The sequence below is a fragment of the Neolamprologus brichardi genome, chromosome 13 (genome assembly GCF_056152115.1).
Source record: "Neolamprologus brichardi isolate AB-2024 chromosome 13, ASM5615211v1, whole genome shotgun sequence".
In the NCBI taxonomy this organism is placed as follows: domain Eukaryota; kingdom Metazoa; phylum Chordata; class Actinopteri; order Cichliformes; family Cichlidae; genus Neolamprologus; species Neolamprologus brichardi.
In genome coordinates, this window is record NC_142116.1 from 14,707,670 (window position 1) to 14,732,942 (window position 25,273).

Sequence of the window (25,273 nt, forward strand, 5' to 3'; positions counted from 1 at the left end):
AGTGGATGGTGGAGGTATATTTACACTGATTGAGGGTTATGATACTTTAACTATGGGAGTCAATGCCAACTCAGCCCCACCGTTTGCCCTGCCCTTGTATAGAACAATATAATTGATGTCCATTATATTAAACTATTCTAATTGTCACTGTGAATTAAAAGTCCTGTTAAAATTACACGAGCGATTCCTGTATTGAAAACCATGCAATATCGGATTTATGCAATAACATTTTGCATAACAGAGGAATAAAGTGAAGCACTTAAATAAAATATTCATATTACATGTAGGCTGAGCTCTAATTAGGACATATTTTTTCAGAAGTAACAGCATTATGTTAACAAAGTCTTCCAGCTTGTATCTGCACACTACATGATATAAGTGTGACTTTTAAACTATCACTGATGAGCTCGTTGCTTCTTTGCGATCGACTTTCTGCACAACTGTGAAAAAAGTAAGTGCGACTGCTCCCCCTTGTGGTGAAAGGAAATAGATGCAATAGTAGCATTTAGTCAGTCACAACGCTAGGAGTCGCTGTCCGATATTCTGAGCATCACATTATCAGACCAGAGTATATATGAGTTGGTGTCGTTTGTTTTCTAGCTGTCAACAAACAGTTGCACGGAGCGGAGCTGTATGCTCTCTGTGGGACTGGGCACATTTTCTTGTACTGATTAATAATTGTGAATGGAAAGGCTTGTAAGAGAGTGTCGTTGCTGACTGTGTAGCCTAGCGGGATATCGTTAGCAGCGAAAACCGGTGTATGGTTGTTTTATTCAAGGGAAGACGGAGGCGGCTAATCAGCGCTTGTCGACGACCATGGCAGCGGCGACCGTGGTGGAAGCTGATCCGGCGACGAGCGAAGGTGGTGCCGCTTTCTCTGGCGTCCAGAGCCGGGGTTGGGATGAATCCCAGCTCCGAAAGTATTCTTTCCTCACCAAGCCCATTCCCAGGCTGTCTCACACGGACCCGAGAGCAGAAATGCTAATAAACAATGAGGTAAAATTGCTAAGTTAGCTTATGGGAACTTCTAAGATTCGCTAAAATTGCACTCCGTGTTTTTCCAGAAACCAAAAAAGTAACACTGCAGCACAAACATTTTAGTAACAGCTTCATCTAAGAAAATCTGCCAACGCGGTGACAGTGAAAGATCGTGAACAATCTTAGAGTTTTGTTTAATGTCCAAGGACACATCCTGGACAGATTTAGCCTTATTTTATCACAACACTACATCAGCTCAGTGTGGTCAACATAAATCTGTATGTTGCATTTAAATTTAGCACAGAGACTTTAATTTTCAAGCTCAAATCCTCAGAGTTCCAGCTTGCCATGTAAGGATTTGGCACTGTAAATGGGTTTTCGTGACAGCACATTACACCCAAAGCAAGATGTTTTCTTTTTCTTCCACATTTGGACGCAAACGTATTAAAATAAGCAGACCCAGTATCTGTGCTTTGTGACTTTGCTTGCAGAGCTGTTTGGGGTGACCATCATTGTGGTCTACACACAGAAGTGTTTATAAGAATCAGCGTTTCTGTGGTGTCTTATCTGATACAGGTTTTTCACCTCTCCCCAACTTCTTGATGAAACAGCTGTAGGTTAATTCCAACCATAACAAATGGAAGTAAATGCATGCGTCATCTGCTTAAGGTTGAGGCTGTAATAACTTCTATCTTGAGCAAGCAAACAATATCATAATACGTCCACTGTCTTTCATTGCTCTTATTTTTGTTTAATTTAGCTGGAGCCTTTTACCAAGAGACCTCTCTACACAATAGGTACCCATTACAGGAGTTTACTGATGGGCCACTGACTAATCATGCATAGGTGCATGCCCTGCAAAGAAGTGAATGGCTTCTATGCAGGCCATTTCATTTAAAAAGAAGTGACACCTAAGTCACTCTCCATAGAAAGCTCTAATCACTTCAGTGTTGTCTCACAATAATTTAATGTGGAATATAGAGCTATAAAGGTACTGTTAACCATATTAACTTTCTTCATTTAAGATATGGTATGCATTATGAAACTTTATGGAGTAGGTGTATGTGCCCAACTATAGTCCAAAAGCATATTGCAAAATGGCACATTAATAGAGCTGACCCTTTCTCTGTTTGTAATCAGAATTGGTTTGCACAGAAGTAGACATGTGTCATCTTACTAATACTTCTCCAAATAAACCAGCTGCCTGCTCTGCTTTTTGTTATTCTTCTGCACACTAATTCATGACAGTTTTCAGCTCTTGAGACATGTTTATCTAAGAATAGTAACAGAACATGGATAGTAATATTGTCAAGCTTACTCACATTTCACACTTCATTTTGATTACCATATATGGCACAAGGGAAGTGGAAATTTCTTACACATTTTCACCCCTTTTCTTACACATTGTGTTCTTCCAACTTCCTCAAAACTGGTGCAGTTATCTGTATTTGAGCTTCAAGATTTCTACTGTGCAAATTGTGCAACAGTTGAAAAAAAAGTAATATGTATGATGGTGTAGAATATTTAGCAAAGGTGGGTTAGGGTGGGTAAATGCACTCAGAGATAATCAAATAAGTATAATTGCCCGCCGTTTATTCATTATCATAGGCATCTTTTACACTGGAATTTGTTTATTTGGTGTTGTCATATTGGAGAGACTGCTTTTAACAGCTGCAGCCATTCTGATTCAACCATTAATACATGAGTGAAAAAAAAACACATTGAGGGGTATGTGTAATGTAGATCACAGGTTGTGCTAGGAGTGACCTCTGTAGCTACCAAACACGGCTTCAAGTGTGACATGTCAATTGTGTCGCCTTATTAGCTGTTTAATGTTAACAAAAACATCCATATTAAAACTACCCGACGACCTCAGACTCTCTTTCCCAGCAGTATTAAGGCAGAGTGGCCATTATGAGATATATTTAACTATTTTAAAACGACGCACATAAAGCGCAGGCGTAAAAACTAAAGAAAAAAAGATGTATTTGAAGTAAATGGCAGTTTTCCCCCCTTATTTGCTCCCACCTGCCATCTTAATTTAAACACAGACCATAACTAAAGTGTCTATATTTCAAAACGTTACAGTTAGTTGACGGCGTCGAGGATTTACAGCATCATTTCAATCCTTTGCCACCGAAAAGTCTCCCAGTTGTCCGGTGAAAGTGAAACCGAGAACCAGTACAGTGCACAACGTACGAGACACGCGGGCGGCGGGGGCGCGCGCAGCGGTGTACGTTCAGTTAGTCACGTAGGCCTCGCAGCTCAGAGTGTGCTGCCCTATACTCCCCGTGCAGCCCACTGCGAGCTGCTGGGATATATTTATTTAAATGGCATTCAGAGCAGTTATTAAACAAATAGTTTGGGAGATTTTATGAACAATAATGCGACAAAATCAACATGGTGATACACGCAGCAACAGTTAATGTTTATTTTTTATGTTTAATTAATAATTTAATTAATTAATTATTATTTTTACTTAAAAGCTTGAAAAGTCGCCCTTGAAAGACACTTCAGGAGTCTTTTTGCATTCCTCTTAATTTATGCAGCATAGTTATGTGCTGGTCATAAAGGTGAGAAATGTAAAGTAAAACTTTACATTTTTATCCTACCATTGTACACTCGCTGTCCACTATATTAGGTATGCCATTACACCCTGGTAGTACTGGGTTGGATTTCTAATGGCAAAAAGAACACTGTAATCAAAGATTTACACTTATTAGTGTATAATTACATATTCTAACAGATTGATGCATTTTAACAACCTAGAATTAGTCCATAAAAAACAGACAGGGCACAGATTCGCAAAAGCCACCAAGTTGACCGGCCATCTTCAATACAGTAGTTGTTTGACCTGATCTTTTTTTTTTTTCAAAGTATATATGACTATTTAACAGTTTTACATGTATATTTTCATTATGTCTCTGTTTTCCCTCTTTTCCACTCATCCTCTTCCATCTCCTGAACTGAAGTCAGACCTTTGAAATATGAAAAAATGCAAAATATGCTTGTGAACTTCACTGATCCATCAACTCATATTGGACTCCTTTTATAAAATTTGACGTTGTCATTTAGAGTAAATAGATGCAGAATTTTTGGAGTCCCGCCCATGATACAAATCTCCCATTTCACTATAATGGTGATGGTCATCTATTGCATCGAGAGCTGGTGAATAGGGGGGGCATTTGAATACAGTAAACATTGTTATGTTCAAGAAACCTGTTTAAGATAATTTGCGCTTTGTGACATAGCATGTTAACCTGCTGGAAGCAGCCATCAGAAGAAGATACTGTGGTCATAAAGGGGTGGACATGGTCAGCAACAATGCTCAGGTAGGCTGTGGTGTTTAAATAATGCTCAGTTAGTCTCAGGGGGTCCAAAGTGTGCCAAGAAAATATCCTCCACATCGTTTCACCACCACCAGGAGCGTGAATGGTTGATACAAGGCGAAATGGACATGGTCCATGTTCCAGTCTGGTCTTCTCTTGCTGTATCACATCTTCAAGGTTTGACGTGTTTTGCATTCAGAGATGCTCTTATGCATTGGGTGTGATGAGTTACTTTTTCCTCCTATCAGACTGAAGTATTCTGACCTGTCTCCATAAACAATGTCATGTTCAAAGTCACTTACGTCACCTTTCTTCCACATTCTGATGCTCGGTTTGATGCTCGGTTGGCAGCTGAGTGTATAATTTATTTTAATGTAGACTATGAAAAGATAATTCCAAAAATCACAAATTCAACAGCACTCTTTAAATACTGAGTGCACTTGTTCTTAAAGTAAACACATGGATTAAAATTGCGTGAAATAAAGTTTGATTTTTCTGTTGTGTTGAAATGCTTTTTATTATTATTATTTTTCAGGAACCGGTGGTTTTGACAGACACAAACCTCGTGTACCCAGCTCTCAAATGGGATATCGCATACCTCAAGGACAACATTGGAAACGGAGACTTCTCTGTTTACATTTCAGGAAACCACAAATTCCTTTACTACGATGAGAAAAAAATGTGCAACTTTGAGAACTTTGTCCCGAAGTCTCAGCGAATGGAAATGAAGTTTAACGAATTTGTGGATCAAATGCACGAAACGGAGGAAAGGGGAGGAGATGAAAGGTAGGATGAAATGATATTTTAGTCGAAGCGGTGTATTTGTTATATAGGCGTATCGACAGGGGTGCACATAAGTGGTGCACATGTGCTGTCAAAATAAAAGACGCGCACCAGATAAGAAGTTGCAACGTGCGATTGCGTACAAAGGTACTGTTTTTGTCCACTACAGTGGGATTTTCATGGCATATTCTGCACCACATCTCTGTGCGTTCATCATTTGTTTGAAACCAGCTCGCCTCCTGCAACCACTTTTCCGAGAATACGCGCTTCTTTTGTGGTTTGGACTCCTTCTGACATTTTTTTGGAGGTGGAGGAACACCAAAGTAATTGCTTAAAGGAGCTTCTTCGACATCTTTAAGAGTTCTAAACAAATGTCTGTCCTCCTCCAGAAAATCTTATGTATGCAAACGCGCGTTGCAACTTCTTATCTGGTGCGCGTCTTTTATTTTGACAGCGCATGCGCACCCGCGGACCACTTATGTGCAACTCTAAGTATAGAAATATGGTGCATGAGGTCCTCATTGAATGTCAGGGACAAGATGTGTTTGTGCTGCAGGTGTACTTAACAGGGAAGGGTTTTTTCACTCACAGTGTAATGCAGCAGAGGAAAGTGGTGGCCATGACTAAGCATTTTCACCAGAGAACCATGGGAGAAGCTTTTTCCTGTGACCTGACTTGGCCTGGCAGCACACACACAGGCAGATCATTTACTAAAGAGAGCTGACTGTTGACTTGCCGACGCTCAAAGCGGCTTTTACCTATTTGGATTTAAACTAGCCACCTCCTTAAATGCTAAATTTCTCTTTGTGGTGTAAAGGAGATGTAGTCAGCTGAAACAGGAGCTGGTAAACAAGTTGTCATTGTACACTATAATGCCAGTGCATTTTATACCACTTTTGTCTCAGGCTCATACATTTTGCATGTGCCCTTTTCTCGTGCATTTCAAGGGTATATCTGCAGCAGACGCTGAACGACACAGTAGGAAAGAAGATCGTTGTTGACTTTCTTGGTTTCAACTGGAACTGGATCAACAAGCAGCAAGCCAAGAGAAGCTGGGGACAGCTGACATCCAACCTCCTGCTCATAGGCATGGAGGGTGAGGCTCTGGCAGCAGAAAGAAAATAAGTTCTAAGTTATTTTTGTCACCCCTGCGTTACGTTTTCTGTTACTCTGTCACTGCAGGCAATGTGACGCCAGCGCATTATGACGAGCAGCAGAATTTCTTTGCACAGATTAAAGGCCATAAGAGATGCATCCTCTTCCCGCCAGACCAGTTTGAATGTCTCTATCCATACCCTGTTCATCACCCCTGTGACAGACAGAGCCAAGTAAGTTGTACTGTAGGTGCAGAAGTTTGGTCAAATGATTAAAGAATAAGATGAATAGACTGATTCTTGTATAGCGCTTTTCTACTCTCCTGGAGTCTATACAACACGCTGGGTTCACCCATACACAGTTATCTATACTTTCTAACTGTCATTCATACACATTCATACTCCGATGGATGCATCGGCGAGCAAGTCGGGGTTAATATCTTGCCCAAGGATATTTGGCATGCAAACTGGGGGAGCCAGGGATCGAACCACCAGCCTCCTGAGCTACAGCCACCCCGAAAGTTGCTAAATTTCTTTAAACTTTCAGCAAGATGACACTGTTATTTCCATTTTTTTCTAAATTTTTAAATTTTTTACAGTTTTAAAATAACAAAAAAAGGGAAAGGATCAGTCTCTGTTTAATGACACCCTCTTTGCCAAAGCCATACATATGTTTTTTTTTCCCTCTTTCTACTGAGAGTCTCAATTCTTGTTTGGCAAGTTTTATCCTGCAAGATGTGTAGTTGTGTTATTCTCTTGTATGGGTCTTGTATGCTCTTGTCCTTTGAGGTTTATAAATATATTGTTGGTGTTCACTTTAAGGGCCTCAGGGCTGTGGTGCAATCTGTATTTTGTGTCCCTTGCTGTTATGGATTTTAAACTATCATTATGTGCTGCCAGGGGTTGGCATTTACATAAATGCGTTCTTTCCGGTTAAATGTTCCCATACTACTAGCTGCAGCACAAACCCAAAGTGCCTTTGAGCTGCCCCATTCAGAAGGGGTGTTCATGTTATTAAATCCTGCCTCCCTTTTTTTTTACTCTAAATAAAAGCCTGGCTGCTTATTGGTGTCAGTTTTATTTCAACAATATCAGTTCTGATTTACAAATTGTGTCAGGCTTGCTTAGATGTTACTTTGCAAACTTGCAGAGGTGTTGCTGCACAGTAAGACGGTGCACCACCACTCCAGAGACTGTTAAAATGTTCCCAGTCTTTTGCAGATCATCAGTGGCAGTCCGACGTGCAGTTTTCTTGCTCTTCCAGACTTGCCCTGCGGCATTTGTTTGAACTCCTTATTTGCATTACAAATTTGAAGAAACTGTTACCTTTGCTTATCATGTGATAGCCTTCTCTTCTGTAGGCTATCATCTTTTTATTTTCACAGTGCCAGTATGTGTTTGTGCCACTCTGCGTTTTCTGTTAGAGATGAAAAGATGGGTTGAAAGGTGACACTTGCCCAACATTGTATACTTACCTGTTTGACACGCACAACACACAGAAAGCTTCACATGTTTGATCTCCGCTCCAAAGCCAGCTCCATCCTGCGAAAAAGCTTTCGGTCATGCTCACGTGCAGATGCCTACGCTGTGTCCATATACGCTGCCTGGCTGAAAAGAAAAAAGGCACACAGTCTAATAGTTCATTGGACCAATTTTAGCTTTGATGACAGCATGCGTTCATTGTGGCATCATTTCTATAAACTTATGCAATGTCACAGCATTTATTTCCAGAGTTGCATTCATGGTTTACCAAGCTCTTGTGTTGACAGTGGGGGAGTTGGACCACTGCCTAATGTCTTCTCCAGCACATCCTAGAGATTCTCAGTGGGGTTAAGGTCTCGACTCGGGTGGCCAGTCCATGTGTGAAAATGTCTCATGCTCCCTGAACCACGCTTTCGCAATTTGAGCCCAATTAATCTTGGAAGCTCAGGAAAAAAAAAAGCTAAAAAACCTGGTCATTCAGTTTATACACCTCACTTTTTAAATTGTAATTCTCTTAAACCTCAACCTGACCAACCGAAGCAACCCCAGATCATAATGCTTTCTCTATATACTTTTTTTAAAACCACATTTCTAACTCAAAGATGATTGTTGAGTTGTTAAGTGATTTTCTTTGCTTGATTCAGGAGAGTAACTTGACCCTTCAGTAACAGAATATTATCTTTGCCACAACCACAGGATGCGTCTAGCTGCAGAGTTGTTTTAGAGATGAGAAGCTGCTCACTGCGTCAGCTAGGCTTAAATAATCTCTTGCTAGCACATTACACATTAACCGCTGTAGTATTTATTTAATTGAAGACTCTTAAGTATTTGCTTAATTAAATGAAGAGAGTGACTTCCTTTGGCCAGGCAGTGTTTATACACAGATATGAAAGTAAAAAGACAAAAATAATAATGCTCATTTAGTGGAATTTAGTAACATAATTATTCAAATGTGTCACACCAGGCAGTTGCATAGACAGCACATGAAAACTGGATAAGGTTTTAGTAATATTTTTATTTTTTAATTAGTTATGATTATAAAGAAGCCTTAGCTCCATTGCATTAAGGGTTAGGGTTCTATTTCATTTGCACTTTGCTCCTTTCCTTTTTTTATACTGTAAAAACTGTGAAATACAAAAATAATACAACATTGCATAATATATTGAAAAGAATATTTCATCTTTAACTTTCTAATATAATTATTTGTCACATTTTGATGAGTACTGACCAAACTTTTGTGTGCTGTATGTAGCAATACACCCAAGTTTGATTCCATGGACTTCGTTAATGTGATAAGATTAGATTTGTTTCATTAATTTAACTTAATAACTTTAATCTGCATCTTTTAAATGTCTTTTGTATTTCATGAACACAGATGAGTAATATGTTCCTGTTTCTTATATAATTTATTTATTCATTTATAGGTTGATTTTGATAACCCAGACTATGAGAAGTTTCCAAATTTTAAAAATGTTGTTGGCTATGAGGCTGTCGTGGGCCCCGGAGACGTGCTCTACATCCCAATGTACTGGTAAGAATAATATCTCTGTGATCTTTCTATCAATCTTATGTGTGCAAACATTTCTTGGGAGCCCTGTCAGCTGTTGTGTTTTCATGCTCTCTGCATGGCTTTGTTTTATTTAAGCACTTAGCAGGCTGTTGGAGGATTATCCATCAGTCGTTTGGTTTAGGTTGGCCTCATTAATTAGCCCAGAAAAAGCAAGCGTGACATTAATGTGTCATGTGATGGAGTTCTCTGAGTCGCACTTTCACATCCATGCGAGGAGGAAGTGTGCGTTGCATTCCGCCTCTGTCATTTAAGAGGTTTTAAAACATGATCTTTTCCTTTTTTAGTGTAAAAGTAGTGTCTTGTGTCACTTTATCACTCAGTACATGTCTGCTCATCGTATTATGCCTTGCTATTTTAGCTAATGTAGCCAAAGGACAAATGAGCTTGTGCCATGGGGAGGAGTCAGTTGTCTGTCCATCTGTCCACGATTCACAATCCACTACTCCGCTTTGAGCATTGGTCAGATTTTGGTGAAATTTGTGCACAGTGATCAAACCCTTTGGTCCCTTTTTTAATGAGCATTTTTCCATTTTCTCCATCATAAACTTCACGCGCACTCCTTAGTTTAACCAAATTCTTGCTCCTGATGTATATTTTTCAGTTTAAACCATTTAGTAAGGTTGTTGACATGAGTCTCTGTGTTGACGAGTGATGTCATGACTTGCTGTATGTGTTGCATAGCACTTGATTTCCTTCAGATCAGGGGTGTCAAAAATCATTTTACGTCATGTGTCACATAAAGCTCAGTTTCATCTTAAATGGGGCGGACCAGTAAAGATGTTGCCCAATATCTCATATAAGAAAATACACCTCAAAATTGTTACTTTGAGTGTGAAGAAGGTTACCTGCATATTTAATGCCAAATGTGTCTTAAGAAAAGTACAATTTCATTAATATATCTGTTTGTCAACATAATAAGGAAATGCTGCTGTAGTAAATCAAATGAACTGGTCAGCAGGGCTTGTACTGTAAAGAAATGAAAGACTGTTCCATTATTTACTTTGTAAAACCATTAAAAAAAAAACCCTAAATCCTATTGTAAATGGTTTTAAAATGATTACTAACAATAAAAAAGTTAAATTTTCTTACAGTTGGTGTTTATCTGTTGAGCTACTTGGTGTATGACAGATTATAAGTTATTACAGGTTGTGTCTTGGTGTAGACTAAAACTAATGAAAATTCAGTTGAAGGCTCAAAAGTTTTGGCCTCCTCCTTTGAAATACTACCTTTTCCAAAAGCATCCTGTGGGCTGGATTGGATCCTTTGGTGGGTTGCCTCTGGCCCACGTGTCGTACGCTTGAAACCCCTCCTGTACATGGATCATGATCTTACTGGTCTTGATCATGGAGGACGTGGTCATTAGGAAGGCAATGTAGAGGCCTTCTTGCCACCATTATGCATTAAGCGCTACATAGCACTGAAACTGCACTTTTAAAAGTTCTTAATGATCTTTTATTAATTGCTGACTCTAGTAACTCTGCCATTTTTGTGCTTTTAGATCTAAGTGTGTCATTTGATACAGTAGATTGTGGGATTCTCTTATCAAGACTGGAGAGCTGTGTGGGTATTAAAGGAACTGCATTTGAATGGTTCAGATCCTATTTAACTGATAGAAGTTTTTCTGTCAGGCTTCATCCACATCCACCTACCTTACATGTGGGGTTCCCGAAGGATCTATCCTGGGCCCAGTACTCTTTTCCCTTTACTTGCTCCCATTAGTCTCTATTTTCAGGAAACACGGAATCTCATTTCACTGTTATGCAGATGATTTTCAAATTGACTTTCCTCTTAAAAAGAATTCTACGGACTCTCTAAAAGTGTTGCTAGACCATTAAATCATGGTTTGCATTAAATTTTTTGAATGTAAAGGACAAAAAAACTGAGATTGTACTGTTTGGACCTTCTGACCCTCACTCTTCTCTTAAGGTTGACCTTGGTCCTCTGGAAAAGTCCAGAAATCCCTTTGCAAAGAATCTCGGAGTTTTCTTTGATAGCAGCTTTTCATTTGAGAAACAAATAAATTCTGTTGTAAAAGCCAGCTTCTTCTAGCTCAGGGCACTTGACTAAGTGCCCTAAACTAATGTCATTTGCTGACTACATGCATTTATTTAATCCAGGCTTGACTACTTGGCTACTGTAACAGTCTTTATTTTGGTATCAGCCAGGCTCTGCTCTCTCGTCTTCAGCTAGTTCAAAATGCTGCAGCTCGACTCCTGACAGGCACTTGTAAACATGACCATATTTCCCTAGTCTTGGCTCATTTACACTGGCTTCCAGTACGTTGTAGAATTGATTTTAAGATTTTATTGCTTGTTTTTAAATCTCTAAATGGATTAGCTCCATCATACCTCTCTGATCTGTTAACTACAAATACTCCTAGTAGAACTCTCAGGTCAGCTGATAAATTGCTTCTAGTTGTCCCTAGAAGCAGGCGAAAAAACAGAGGAGATCGGGCCTTTGCGATTGCTGCACCCAAACTTTGGAACAGCCTGCCTCTTGAAATTAGGATCTCTCCAACATGACATTTATAAAACCTGTTTGAAAACACATTTCTACTCTCTAGCTTTTAATTGTCACTGAGTTTTGTTCTGTTCTTTGTGTGTGTTTGATCTATTTTTTTTACTATGTACAACACTTTGGTCAACCTGTGTTGTTTTTAAATGTGCTTATAAATAAATTGATTGATTGATTGATGCTAACATCAGTAATATGGTCAATCCTATGAAATGCTGATGCTTTATTTTTAAAATCCTTTTTATGACCATGTTGATAACTGACAGTGGAGTCAAAATCCTGCTTAACTCAGTCACTTTTTATTTGGTGGTAAAGGAGATAAATTTGTCGCAGATATGACTGTTTACGTGAATCCTTGACTTCTCGGTGTTCGTTCGTGCTGCACAGACAACCAATGACAAGAAAACATATCGCTTACTTTGTGTACTTCACACATTACAAGAACCTGTGAATTGTGATACTGGGGTACTACACCATTGACATTCTGTTTTATTTTCACTTAGACTGCTTGTAGTTTCTTACTTGCATTTATAATTCTGGGGTTAAGTGATGGGTAATTTTGCTCTAAGACATTCAGTTCACTGGATTTAGTTGATTGTATTTTTCTTCTGTCTTCAGGTGGCATCACATTGAATCGCTGCTGAATGGTGGAGTGACAATCACTGTAAACTTCTGGTACAAAGTATGTACAGTTACTTTAAAATATGTGGTATATTGCCACCACATGTCTGTTGATGATTGCTTAGCTATTACATGTACTTCCAGGGTGCCCCCACACCTAAGAGGATAGAATACCCTCTGCGGGCTCATCAGAAAGTAGCCATCATGAGGAATATTGAAAAGATGCTGGGAGAAGCACTCGGAGATCCACATGAGGTAAAAAAAAAAAAAAAGAGCAGTTTCTAAAGTACTGGCAGTGTACATGATTGCACAAAGTTGCACATGAATGTCACATTGCCTGATTCTAGAACATCAAATAAGATCCACATTTAGGTCACCTGTTACATGAAATCACTGGGGCATGCTGACCCTTCCAGCAACCCAGTTACTGTGAATATTTATGGCTTACCTGATTTAGTACAGAGGAAAGATATATATGCAGTTCAGGACAATGCAGTGAGCATAACAGTGTAGTAAGAGTACGTGATGTAGCTTATCCTAAACAAAACCCCCTTTTTCTTTTACTGTAGGTTGGACCTTTGCTGAAAACAATGATCAAGGGGCGATACGAGCAGGATCTTAGTTAGACCCCTACCCTTAAAAACTGCTGACTAGACTGCTTCGGAAACTGTGTGCATGTGATGCTGACACTGCTGTGTGTGTAAGCACTGTCTTTGGAGCTACGCATCACTGCATGGCAATAAGCGGCCATCATGAAAACGCTGCTTCAGTCTTCGAGTGCCATTGTCATTGGAAAAATACAAAAGCAACAGAAGAAACATCGATCAAACATTCATGTTCTCGTTTTCTTTTGTCTATTCGTACCGATCTGTCAGTGCTGTATCAGTTTTACAATTCAAGCTGCTGATTGTCTGAGATTGGTACCTTTAGAGAAGCATTGTTATTTTAACCACTAATGAAAGAGTCAGAGGGGTATTATATGTACAGTGCACATCAGGATATATGTCATATACATGGAGTAACACAGTTTTGGTTTGACTAGTAAATTTCATTTCATTATGTTGTAATAATATTCTTTATTGCAATGCAAAGACAGCTTTACAGCTGAGGATTTTGGGAATATTTATCTGCGTTTTCTCTATGCCTACTTATGACTTGCTTTGGAAAGCAATCAGCAAGACTTCTTGTTTAAAAAAGAAAAGAAAAAAAAAGATATAGGCACAGATGTTAATGCAGTACAGTAATATTCAAAAAGTGTTGTTTTTTTTTTGGGGGGGGGGGGGGGGGGTCATATAGCTGAAGGAATATGTCACATTCTTTTTAGCAGTGATTTTTTTTTCCTTTGTGTGAGTTATAAACTGCTCTTTGAGTTTTTACTTCAAGGCCTTTCTTTGGGATGGGCTACTCTGCACACCAGTATCAGGAGAATTGGGTACTTGAAATGAGCCGATCAGTGCAGGTTTAGTTGCAACTCTTAAGAAAGGAAATATGAAATTTGTGGAAACCTCTTAGAACAATTACACATCATGTTGTCTTGGGTTAAAGGGTGTAAAACTGGTTTAAAATAACTCACAGAAACATGTTAAAATGCTATTAGTTTAGTGAACTAGCAGGAAAATGTGTGGAATGTTGTTCAGTATCAACCACTGCAGTGCAACTAAGAAGCACCACCTAGTGGTTAGGTTTGCATTTGCTTTTCAAGCTTGATGTGGACTATGACGCTACAGTACACTTAATCAGAATGTTATATTACATGCATCCATTTTGAAATTAAATCATTCTGTAATGTATACAAACATTTAATTCCTGGTGAAAATGCTGCATTTGCATCTGTAGATGACAAAAATGTATTTTTACTTTCACACAAACAGGTTTTTAAGATCTTGAAGCGAGAGCGACTTGAAAGATGGCTGTCATAGAAGTTTAAGCTGCTCTCTCGAGTTGTTATTAATGTGTACATTAAATAAAAGGGACACCATTTGGTACACGCTGTGTGGCCACAGTATTAAAAGCGAGCACAGTGGGGTACGGTGGCTTGTGCACGTCAAAGTAGCATCCACACGAATGCTACAGTAGGAGCATGGTTTCTCAGAACATAGCAGAACAGTTTGATTAACTTAAATATCAGTGGTTTTAATGTTGTGGCTGACTGGTGTCCTGTGCAATATGTGCCAAACCAACCAGTAGATGGTATCTTCATAATGTAACTGAATAAATCGGTGAGATGAACCCTTGAAATGGAAATATACATATATTGTCAATATTTTTTTCATTTCTTTCTGATCAAGGTTCAGCCTTTAAACTGCTGATAGTAATCATCATTTGTTCTTCTCACAAATTGTACAGTGATCAAACGTTGAGCACTAATTACTCTGTAAAAATAAGACTGATGCTTTGCTAGGGTAATTAATTACTGTGCGTGCCTTGTCTTAAATGGGCAGGGTATTAAATGTCACAAGATTTTTTTTGTTTTTTTTAAATTTTCCAATTTTATAGTAAAAATGCTTATTGTCACTCTGGCATTAAGCTGCTTTAAAGATGAGAATGACTTTATTTGCAGAGATAGAGGTGTTTTGTTTTTTTTTTTTTTCCTTTTTTATTGATGGATGCCTGTGTGGTTTCTTTTTTAAATGTCATCTCCTCGTTCTTCTAATTAAAGTTTGTTTGTTCTTCTTCTTCTTCAGAGTTGACTGATTACTGAAAGCTGTGAAATTAAATAATAAACTTAAATATTCAAATGTAGCACCTTATGTATGTACATGAATAAATAGACACAACTCATATGGTAGTCTACAAAATTAGTATTTACTATAAATTGTGCGTCAGCAATTTCTCAGAGCGAGGAAAGCTGTTTCGGTTGTCACTAAAACAGCTTCAGGGGATCCATTCCATGCTCTACAGTAACACCATCATACAGTATTTAAAGATAACATTGCTGCCGATAAGCACCAGAAACAAGACATCTTTCCAACACCCAGCTGTTACACTTACACCGAGGGGAAAACTATATACCATCCATTTAGAACAAATGCTTATAGCTGGTCCAAATGGACGCAGAAAGAAACACAAAGCGTATATCTAAAAGAAAACCCCATTTATCCTAATCTACAACTAACAAGAAATCAAAATCCAATCAGAGAAAAAAAACACATCCACAATCACATGCGAAGCAAACCTCACAGAACACAAACGAGATGAGAGGCGCTGTGACAAGAGAACCACTTCGGTAATATGTAAACAGACCCTGAAAGCACATGATCTTCTATTATCACAAATACATGATTGGAGAATTTGAAAATCTAAACATCTCTATCAAAAATAAAGGTAATCCTGTTGGAATGAAGCATTTTTTACTCTGCATTAGGGGTGTGAAAGAAAGCACACACACAACTTCGTAATATTAGAAAGTAGAGTGCTGCAATTGTTTGAACATGTCTTGAAAAATGAATTTATATAGTATACGGACATGTTTTCAGCTGGGTAAGGCCTGTGAAGTGTACATCCTCCTTTATTAGGGATGAGCTGTGAATCTGTAGGTTGTCAAATCTCACTTCTGTCAGACTTCAGATCAAGTTATTGTAATGCATTTTCTTCCCCTCTGGTTTTAAATTCAGTACTTAAACAGCTAGGTTGCAGAGTTAAAGACGCCAAGATTTTCACTGGGAGTAACCAAGATGGACAGAATTAGAAATGAGTACATCAGAGGGACAGCTCAGGTTTAGCTGTCTGGAGACAAAGAGGCAAAGCTGAGATGGTTTGAACATGTGCTGAGGAGGTGATAAAGATGGAGCTGCCAGACAGGAGAAAGAGAGTAAGACCTGAGGGGATCCAACAATGTAGGGAGATGCAGGGGGCGATAGTGTTCTGTGGCAAAACAACCAAAATACCGTAAAACTTTGCATATTAAAACATCCTTTTGCCCTAATTTTTGCCCTAAGACGTGTGTCAGAAAGTGGTTAAAGTAAACAATCAGGACCTCTTATGGACTGAACAAACTGATTTAAAATTCAAGGTCTGAACAAACATATCTGCAGCACTCCTACTGGCTATAATACACAGTTAGGTGCATAATTTGTTGGACAAAGACACAACTTTTGTAGTTTTGAGTGTGTACACAACTGAAAGACCATAGAAAAAAAACTAAAGGTCACAATGGCAATTATTTACATGGGTAAGAAAAGCAACTTCATCAGCATATCCTCCATTTTTACAAACTGCAATTAATTCATCAATTTAAATACAGCAAGTTTAAAACAAGTTGTAAACCACTGATTACGCAAGAACAAGGAGGAAGGACTTGACTTTACCAATAAACATCTAAGACTAATGTTTTAAATCATCACGATTATCTTATTTAAAATCCACCGTGGTGGAGTGCAGAGGCAAAACTCCAACAACAGTGTCCTTGTCCAACAAACTCTGGACCTAACTTTAAACTAAATGAAATTGGCCTCTTTGAATCAATATGTACATAAAACAGCTGATAATTCTAATGTCCAGAAGAAACTTTACAGCACCACTAAAACTTTACAGAAATCAATATAGGTTCATTCACAATGTCAGTACGGCTTAAAAAGAAAAATGCATAAAAAACAATAATAAAATTTTTTAAACAAACACAACCTCAATACTGTCAGAGCAACATCAGACCTGCTGAGATGGCCAAAAGTAGATAGGTTAGGCTGTTACAAACACACACAAGAACGCAAGTCACAACATCCTGACTGAAATATCTAATAAAATTAAAAAAAAAAAAGATCCTCCAATATAAAACTGAAACACTGTAATCCAACGTTTTAACCAAGGCATGAAAAGGTAACTTTTTTTTTTCCTTTTCCAAAAGAAGCTTCTGACAACACTGCCGATGTCAGCTTTTAATTGGGAAAAAAAACAAACAAAATGTAGGCTAAATGAAATTAATAAATTAAAAATAGTGTAAACAATACTGTCATTAGCTGCTCTTTCAGAACTGTGCTCGTCATCAATGGAATCTGTACTTTCGCGCTGGCTTGAGGTTGACATACGTCTTCTTCATGTCCTCTGTCTCGTCCTTCTTCACGAGCTGATACCGTTCTCCTTTTGTGGTTACCACCTGGTTACCGTGGTACCGAACTAGCTTCTTTGGAGCCTGTCACAACAGAGTGCACCTGGATTTAGAGGCATGAAACAGATTTGATGTGAAAAAACAGAAGTATAAGGGGAAACTTACATCTTTGGGAACGACGGGACGGTGTGTTTTCTTATCTTCCTCCCTGTCCACCAGCATGTACCTAGTATGATTAAGCACAGTCATAAACTCAAGAAACAAATAAATGAGGAAAGTTCTGCTGAGTCACACTAGCACTCTTACTCACTTCTCAAGGATGCTCTCTTTAAGTTTCTGGTCTGCCAGTGAGGAAATACTCTTCCCGTGGTTTACCTGAGACAAGAGGATCCCATCAAAGACTGCTAAGGAAGGTAGGAGGAACACAAAACCAACGTTTCTGTGTGTATCAGAGACTCACGTTAAGAGGTGTGGGACTGAGTTGAACATCCCCTTCTATGATAAGACGAACAGCTTCCTCCATGTCTCCTTTGGCAATAGACAGGGCGCTGCGAGCCTCAGTCAGACTACACTTGGGAAACATCTCTAGTAAGTGCTGCTCCTGGGCCTCCCACTCAGACACTGGTGGCTAACACAGACACGTGAATATTTGTTAATGGATGTAACAATATCTACAGTAGGACAAAAACACAAATGCAAATATGTAAAAAAACCCCAATGTGCTGATGTCAGGTGAATCGATAACCTTGGCAGTGGCTCCCTCTGTCTGTGATTTAAGGCACTGCGTTTCTCTTCTTGGTGGCTCACTGGGCAGGCTGGTGAGCTTCAATGAGATCTCTTCTGTCCTTGCCTTAGGGATACCATTTTCTTCACGAGCTAAATAAAAAGGAACAAATAAATTAACATTTAATAGAATAGTAGTAGTATCAGAATCACACTTTTAGAAACGCTGAGAAAATGAACATGTTTGCCACCTGAGGTCCGAGCAGTAGCTAGTTTTGAAGCCAGACTGAACATCATTTCACAGACTTTGACACTGCAGAATAAAAAGAAAAAAAATGTTATTAAAAAAATAAAATAAAATAGAAATAACATTAAAACAGTACAGATGTTATGTGGTCTGTTTACCTGTCAATTTCTGCAAAGCCAGGTATGTAAGCTTCTAGCATCTCTGCAAAGTCCTCCACATCAAAGTTCTCCTCAACACTCTGCTGGGAACCAAGATCCTCCAGGACCCCAGTGATGTAAGACAACAGGACATCATCCAGTGTGCTGCATGGCACGGTAGGAAAGGAAGTTACTTCCAAAGCCATAGAAAATTATTTTTCAGGCTTAAATGAGGCTGGGGGCTGCTTACCTGAGATCTGCATCAGTAATGTAAGTCTGAATAAATTCGTGCAGTGCACTGTGGATAATTTTGTGGAGGTCCATTACTTTCTCCTGCTGTGAGGTAGAATACGCACAAAAGTCAAAGTGCTGGATGATCACGTCAGTTATATACTGAGCAGTGGCAATTGCTTACCCTTAAATAACCTAACAGCTGTCACCATTTACCAGATTTGGTACAGAGTCAGCTCATGCTGAAATAAACACGTTACAAAACCAGTTGTTACAAAAGCTTGAGATCCAGCATCTCTAGCAGGCAGCGATGACTTTTACGCGGGACAGATCTCAAATATGGTTAGCTGTGATGCAACCATAATATTACAAACTTTGAGGAAAGACTTACCATTGCAATTAGGCAGATTAATTCAGATAGTTAAGCAACAGCTTATCTATGCAGCTAACAACGCTTTAGCACAACACACACACAACTATACAATGACCTCTCTCGTGCTTTGCAGCACAGCATTAGCACTGCAGCTGTTACTTATCCGCTAATGGTTAATTACTAGCATCCCGGCTAAGCTATCATAAGCTATGCGATATTGTATGTTGTTATTCACACACATATCACTCGTATTTTCTCAACATCACCAGTGTCTGTTGATCCATAAGGCTAACCTTCATCTGGGCATTTAGAGAAATAGCTGCAGGCTCTTGGAGAACTAGCGCTAGCAAAGTGGCTTCTCGTTAGCTGACAACAACTACAAGCAAGCTAACAGTCAACGCTGAATGCCTAAACGAATGCTGTTACATAAGAGCGAGTTTGTATTGAAGAAAACTTACTGTGAGAGAAATTATGGAGACATGAAGCTAAAGGTTTTCCCCAGATATATACGGGGAAGACAGGTCAGTACAGAGATTTCTATTCCTGATAACCGCAAACTTGCACGGCACGATTCAAAACATTAGCACGTCACTTCCTCTAAAAAATGTTTAATCCTTAATAATGTTCGTTATATTTAATTAAAATAAAAAGGAAATCTAATGCAATTCAGACTGTTTCTTTTGAATCTGCACTGTCAAGCTTAAAAACACACACAAAAAACAAAACAACCAAGAGACCATGGTAGAATAATATTTTATTTAACATATATGTTTTTTAAATATTCATATATATTCAAGGGACTATCCTGCTCCCAGTTAAAATACAAAGTTACTGTGAAAAAATATTGCTACAAATAACAAAGAACTACACTCACTGCAGCAACAAGGTGCTGAAAATATTCCTAAGAAATTTTGGTCCATATTAAAATAATATCATCACATCATTCTTGCAGATTCGTCAGCTACATATTCATAATGGGAATCTTTTATTCCACTACATCCCTAAGTTGCTCCGTTACACTGAAATCTGGTCACTGGAGGACATTTGAGTATACTGAACTCATTGCTATGTTCAAGAATCTAGTTTGACGAATAAAACACAGCAAAATCCAGTTTGAGATGATTTCAGCTTTGTGACATGGTGGGTTATCCTGGTTATCCAGTGTACCCAACATCAGTGTAAGACTTTCTCAGAGCTATTAGTGCTAATACCTACCAGTTCAAGGTCATTGTTACCTTTTTTAAAATCTCACATTTTTTTCCTTAGTGGGTAAAATAAGTATTCAATCAATCAACCAATCAATCAATCAATCAATGAATCAATCAATCATAGATACTTCTTAGACACCAACCTCTCCGCCACCATGGGCAAAACCAAAGAGCTGTCAAAAGAAGCTGGAATGAGTTACAAGACCATCAGCAAGAACTAGTGACAACTGTTGGTGACCCTCAGTCTGAAGCTCCATACAAGATCTTGGTTTATGAAGTGAGGATGATCATGAGAAAGTTGGTGGATCAGTCCAAAACTATATGTATGAGTCGATAAATGATCTGCAGGCAGTCAGGACCACAGTCAGTGAGAACACCATTGGTAACACACAATGACTGTAGAAAACAAAAATGAGCTCTTTGGCATCAACTCCCACCCTGTTTGGAGAAAGAGAAATGCTAAGTATGACCCAAAGAACATCATCCCCACAGTCAAGCACAGAGGTGTAAACATTATGATTTGGGCTGTTTCTTCTACTAAGGGTACATGCTACTTCACTGCACAAAGGGGCCTATAGACAGAGCCACGTACCGTAAAATCATAGCGGAGAGCCTCCTTCTCTAAGCTGTGGATGGATCTTCCAGCATGACAGTGGCCCCCAAAATATTTTCAAGGCAACAAAGGTGTGGGTAAAAAGGAAGCACAATAGGGTCATGGATTAACCTAGCCAGTCTCCAGCCCTCAGTCCAAGAGGGTCTGCCAAGATGCAGTAAAAGAAGACTAAAGGATTTAGAAAGTTTCTGTAAACAGGAGTGGCCCCAAAACCCTCCTGACATGAATGTAAACCTGGTTACCAACTAGAAGAAATGTCATATCACTATGGTTTCCAGTCATGTTTTGCTTGGGGATCAAATGTATATTTCACGCAGTGACATGCAAATCAATTTATAACGTTTATGTAACATGTTTTCTTCAGGATTTTTGGCTGATATTCTGTCCATCTCCATTAAAATGCAACCATAAAAATTAGAGACCGTTCATTTTCTTGCGAGCAAGCAAACTTACAAATTCAGCATGAGATCAAATAATTATTTCCCCCAAAGTATTTTCCAGCTGTCATCAAATATTTTCCTCTTAGAAAATACATTTTATCTTCCACTGCGAACCCAAGATTTACAGTTCATTTGTCTTATTGATACATGTGTAGATTTCTTTTTTTAAATTCCTGACCCAGTGTCTGAATATTGGTCTATTTACCAGCCTATGGTAGGGTGGTAAACAGTCTACTCTCACTTTGACATTATCTTATATCTTTTGCCAGATCCATACATAGTTGATGATCAAGGTGTTATCTGAGGCAACATCAATGATGTCATTAGAGCCTGCTCTCAGTTACCTCCGCCTGTGTTGGTATTATAGCAGATATGTACCTGTAAATCATTAATGCTCATTCAATTGTCTCCTTGCTCCCTTGGCAGTATCTCCTGCCGGCTGTAGTATTTCATCGGGAAATATGGTACACACCACTGATAAAACAAGCAAGAACAATTCTCGAATTGGCTGAACTCTGTTTCAACTCTGAGCTCATGGCTAGACAGGTGGGGCTGAGGTATCAGAGGAGAGCATGTAGTATCTGTATTAAAGGACAGCATGGTGTTTTTCCCCTCTTTGTGTTTTCCCGACCGACAACGAGAACAGCCTGCCAGTAGTAATACACACATTTGAAGAACATATTGTAATATTATATTGCGCATGCTCATACTTAGAAAAGCCATTGCTTATACCTTAATGCACGAAACAAGGTTTTAACTGCATTTGCACTTGTCCAAACAGAAAATAATAGTCTCAAAAGCCATCTGGAGGTCCTGTTTCTAGCTTCTTCTAGTCAAAGTTCAGTGGTTAAATCAACCTCACAGACCATGATAAAGACAAAATTAACTTTTGCCTTTGAAAGGCCAGGTGGAAAAATTTGGGAACTAAGTTAAATGACTGTTTTTTCTGCAAACCCAGAAAGGATTCCTTTTTTACTGTTGATATTTTTTTTAGCTTCCAAAAAGGGGGAAATGCCAGAGAAAGTCTGAGACCCGCTGTTTTAAATCAACAGATGTGCTGACACTGGGTGGCAGCATTGAGTTATTAGTGACAAGAGGACCTCTTCTAATTTTTGAAAAGATAGCATTCTCATGAGACCTTTCAGTTGGAGAAAAATAAAATAAAATAAATAAAAGCAAGAAAATAATTTTAGAATATCTTTGTGTATTTTCCACAACCTCCTGGGATGGCGAGATGCTCCCAATGTTACGTTTTTAAATGCAAAAATGAATTATGTAAAAAACAGAAAAACAGACAGAAAAGTATAATTTAAGAGTGCATATTTGGATTATTAACAGTTGTGTGGGTGATTTTGGGGTTGGAAGTTGTTAAAAGTCACCTATAATTTTGTCCTATCTGAAAGCATTAACCCATGCTGATGTACAAATTTAGGTTTCTTTGATTTGGTTTTATGAGTGAAGACTTTCTCTGTGCATACAGTGGCTACAGTGCATTCAGTGTGAGTGGGAGACATGTTTGGACTGCTTGTACTGGGTTGACCTCAGCCTGTGCTGTGAGCAGAATTGTTAAATTTTGACTTGAGTGAAAGAAAATGGAATAGAATATACCAATGATGTGAATGTACAGCTGAGGGTTAGTGCAGTTATTTTCCTGCTATTGCTGCAGGCCTTTTTAAGGTTCAGAAGAAAACATTTACCTCTATAAAACATGTGGAGCATTTAAAACAAGTCATATTAATGCTTACAGATGGCTAACACTGTAAGTAATTACAAAGATTGTATTAGACTTTTAGTTTTAACCTAAAGACATGGAAGAGCAGGTTGATTAAGTTAAAGTGGTGTGGCAAAACTGTATCCTTTTGATTGTTTTGTGCATGCGTGTGGCGGAATGATAATTCAACATAATTGCGTAGTTTTCTTTTTTCGAAATTTAATTGTAAAAGTTTAAAATTGACCGCTTAAGCATGTCCAAAGACATAACAAATAGGAAATAAATGCCTTTCTTCTGCATTTAAATACAATCAAAAGCGTTGTACAAAATGTCTAAAGTGGTGAATTTTATTCAGAAAATACAAAAAAATTAATAAATGAACTTAAAAACTTACCTTTTACACAATAATGTGAGTGGGAGATAAATTTAATATGTGCTAATGGTATGTTTATACATTTCTGTTCTTATATGCCTGGGTACAATCAAGCATGTCATGCAACAATGTCGAGGCAGGGCACATAATGTGGATATTGTACTGGTGGCACAGATTTCCATTTTCACACAGACAATGGGGGCTGGGGGTTGGCTGAGGCAGTGTCTGAGAAAAAAAAGAAAAGAAGGTATTTTACAGTTCTCATCAGACTCACCAAAACACTGAATGATTTAATGCCAAATTAATTACCCCTTACCCAACTTTAGACAATAATGCTCGGAGCCGTCTGTCGGAACGGTATTCTTCTATTAACAGTCGCTTTGCAGTTCAGCCAGAGTGATTTCATATTTAGATTTTATTGTATTTTCTCAGTGAGTGCGTGGCATTGCATCCACAATAGAACGGTGCAGAATTATTTCACATTTTCTGTTGAGTCACCTGTGCAGCGGAGATGGGATCAGCACACTCAGCGGAGGCAGAATTTGTTAAACAGTTAACATATCTGTTCCTAAGCATTACAAAAGGAGCATTTACGAAGTGAATTCAAGCACAGTGTGATTTAATTAGTTGAAACTTTTTCTAATATAAGGCTTTCTTCACAATCATAACCTAAGGTATGTTTAATCAAATCAGATGCTTGAAATCCATTTCTCCTCTCTCTGCTTGGTTTTCAAGGTCATAGATTTCAAAGCCAGACCGTGTAGATGTTTTACAAAAGCACCATATTAACAACACTCATGAAATCAAAGCGGGCATATGAATTTAATTAAATGTTACCTTTTACACTTTTTCCCCCCCTTAACAAAAGCTGCCAGTTAGTGACTTGAGAGAACTTGGAGCATAAGCACAAGATATGCTGGCTTGTTGTTCGAGGGTGAGGCTGACCTGGTCCAGATCCGGGCCACCTGTGTGGCCTAGCCTGCCCTCTCATCTGCTTCCTGTCCTGGCTCCAGGAAATGGTCACTAGGCATCCCACTGGCTCTTTCCATCCTCTTCTACTTCCCCCATCACCTTCAACACAGAAATCAGAGCTAGGTTAACAGGATGTTTAGAAAAATCTTAATTTCTATCTGGAAATAACATAAAAAAATATACATTTAATTATGATATGAGTATATATTTTTTTGTCGAGCTACAGCAACAAGCAGAGAGATTCAAATCCCAACTAGCTTAGGTTTATCTCAGTAAATGGATTGGTCTCTCTTGTCTTAGTCTGCGTGTCTCTGTTCAGCAGTCGATAGGTTAACCTGCCTGTGGCATCCATCTTGTGCGGCCCGCCTCACATTACCATTGATCTGAGGGAAATAAAGAGCACACGTGTTATTATATACAGCCCAGAAAAACACCCTCTCACAGTGATGGAGTGAACAGGCCAAATGTATGAAATATTGCCCCTCCGACATATTCAGTCTTCCTGTCAATAGTGCAGCCTTTGCCCACAACCTGGATCAATAGGGACTTTTATCTTTTCACGATAACACATAACGATGCCTGTTGTCTTCTTCTGATATTGAAGTTTTAATTTTGTCCGCCACTCTTTTTTCTTTCTTAAACCATCCTTGCTGATATGTATATTTGTATTTGCTTTTACGGCATCTCTTTCTTTCTCTCTCAGTGTTTTTTTTCCTAAAGAAATATAATTGGCGTGGGCCTGCTTGTCTGAGACGTGGCAGTTACAAATTTACATGTTGGTTTTCTGGACGTTTCTCTGAAGCTTTTGGGGGTCTCTCATGTGTGAGACT

At 38.7% G+C, this 25,273-nt stretch overlaps 2 protein-coding genes across 5 annotated transcripts; one reads left to right on the top strand and one right to left on the bottom strand.

Annotated features, from left to right (window-relative positions):
- Nucleotides 1-608: 608 nt before the first annotated feature.
- Nucleotides 609-13,652, top strand: hif1an (hypoxia inducible factor 1 subunit alpha inhibitor). The gene is made up of 8 exons (XM_006783823.3): nt 609-996; nt 4,843-5,093; nt 6,038-6,186; nt 6,273-6,418; nt 9,091-9,197; nt 12,369-12,432; nt 12,516-12,626; nt 12,941-13,652. The coding sequence occupies exons 1-8, from the start codon at nt 817-819 to the stop codon at nt 12,995-12,997; spliced, it is 1,065 nt and encodes a 354-aa protein (XP_006783886.2). The 5' UTR covers nt 609-816; the 3' UTR covers nt 12,998-13,652.
- A 1,508-nt stretch (nt 13,653-15,160) lies between these two features.
- cuedc2 (CUE domain containing 2) lies at nt 15,161-19,702 on the bottom strand. Of its 4 annotated transcripts, none has more exons than XM_087850202.1 (10): nt 19,585-19,702; nt 18,938-18,995; nt 18,773-18,858; nt 18,544-18,687; nt 18,390-18,451; nt 18,161-18,291; nt 17,876-18,043; nt 17,726-17,790; nt 17,581-17,641; nt 15,161-17,499 (listed from the first exon to the last, which is right to left on the bottom strand). In XM_087850202.1, the coding sequence occupies exons 3-10, from the start codon at nt 18,844-18,846 to the stop codon at nt 17,353-17,355; spliced, it is 852 nt and encodes a 283-aa protein (XP_087706328.1). In that variant the 5' UTR covers nt 18,847-18,858; nt 18,938-18,995; nt 19,585-19,702; the 3' UTR covers nt 15,161-17,352. The 4 variants fall into 4 exon arrangements, with proteins under 4 accessions (XP_087706328.1, XP_087706330.1, XP_087706331.1 ...); XM_087850204.1 differs by lacking the exon at nt 19,585-19,702 and adding an exon at nt 19,145-19,557; XM_087850205.1 differs by lacking the exon at nt 18,938-18,995 and having other exon boundaries at nt 18,773-18,855.
- Between the last annotated feature and the right edge of the window lie 5,571 nt (nt 19,703-25,273).

Excerpts from the sequence above, each read along its gene's own strand:
- hif1an (XM_006783823.3), top strand. The coding sequence starts at position 817 with ATGGCAGCGGCGACCGTGGTGGAAGCTGATCCGGCGACGAGCGAAGGT. Across the intron at positions 5,094-6,037 it reads GAAAGGGGAGGAGATGAAAG|GGTATATCTGCAGCAGACGC; the intron begins GTAGGATGAAAT and ends GTGCATTTCAAG. Across the intron at positions 6,187-6,272 it reads CCTGCTCATAGGCATGGAGG|GCAATGTGACGCCAGCGCAT; the intron begins GTGAGGCTCTGG and ends CTGTCACTGCAG.
- cuedc2 (XM_087850205.1), bottom strand. The coding sequence starts at position 18,846 with ATGGACCTCCACAAAATTATCCACAGTGCACTGCACGAATTTATTCAG. Across the intron at positions 17,791-17,875 it reads TCAGTCCCACACCTCTTAAC|GTAAACCACGGGAAGAGTAT; the intron begins GTGAGTCTCTGA and ends CTCTTGTCTCAG. Across the intron at positions 17,642-17,725 it reads AAAGAGAGCATCCTTGAGAA|GTACATGCTGGTGGACAGGG; the intron begins GTGAGTAAGAGT and ends TAATCATACTAG.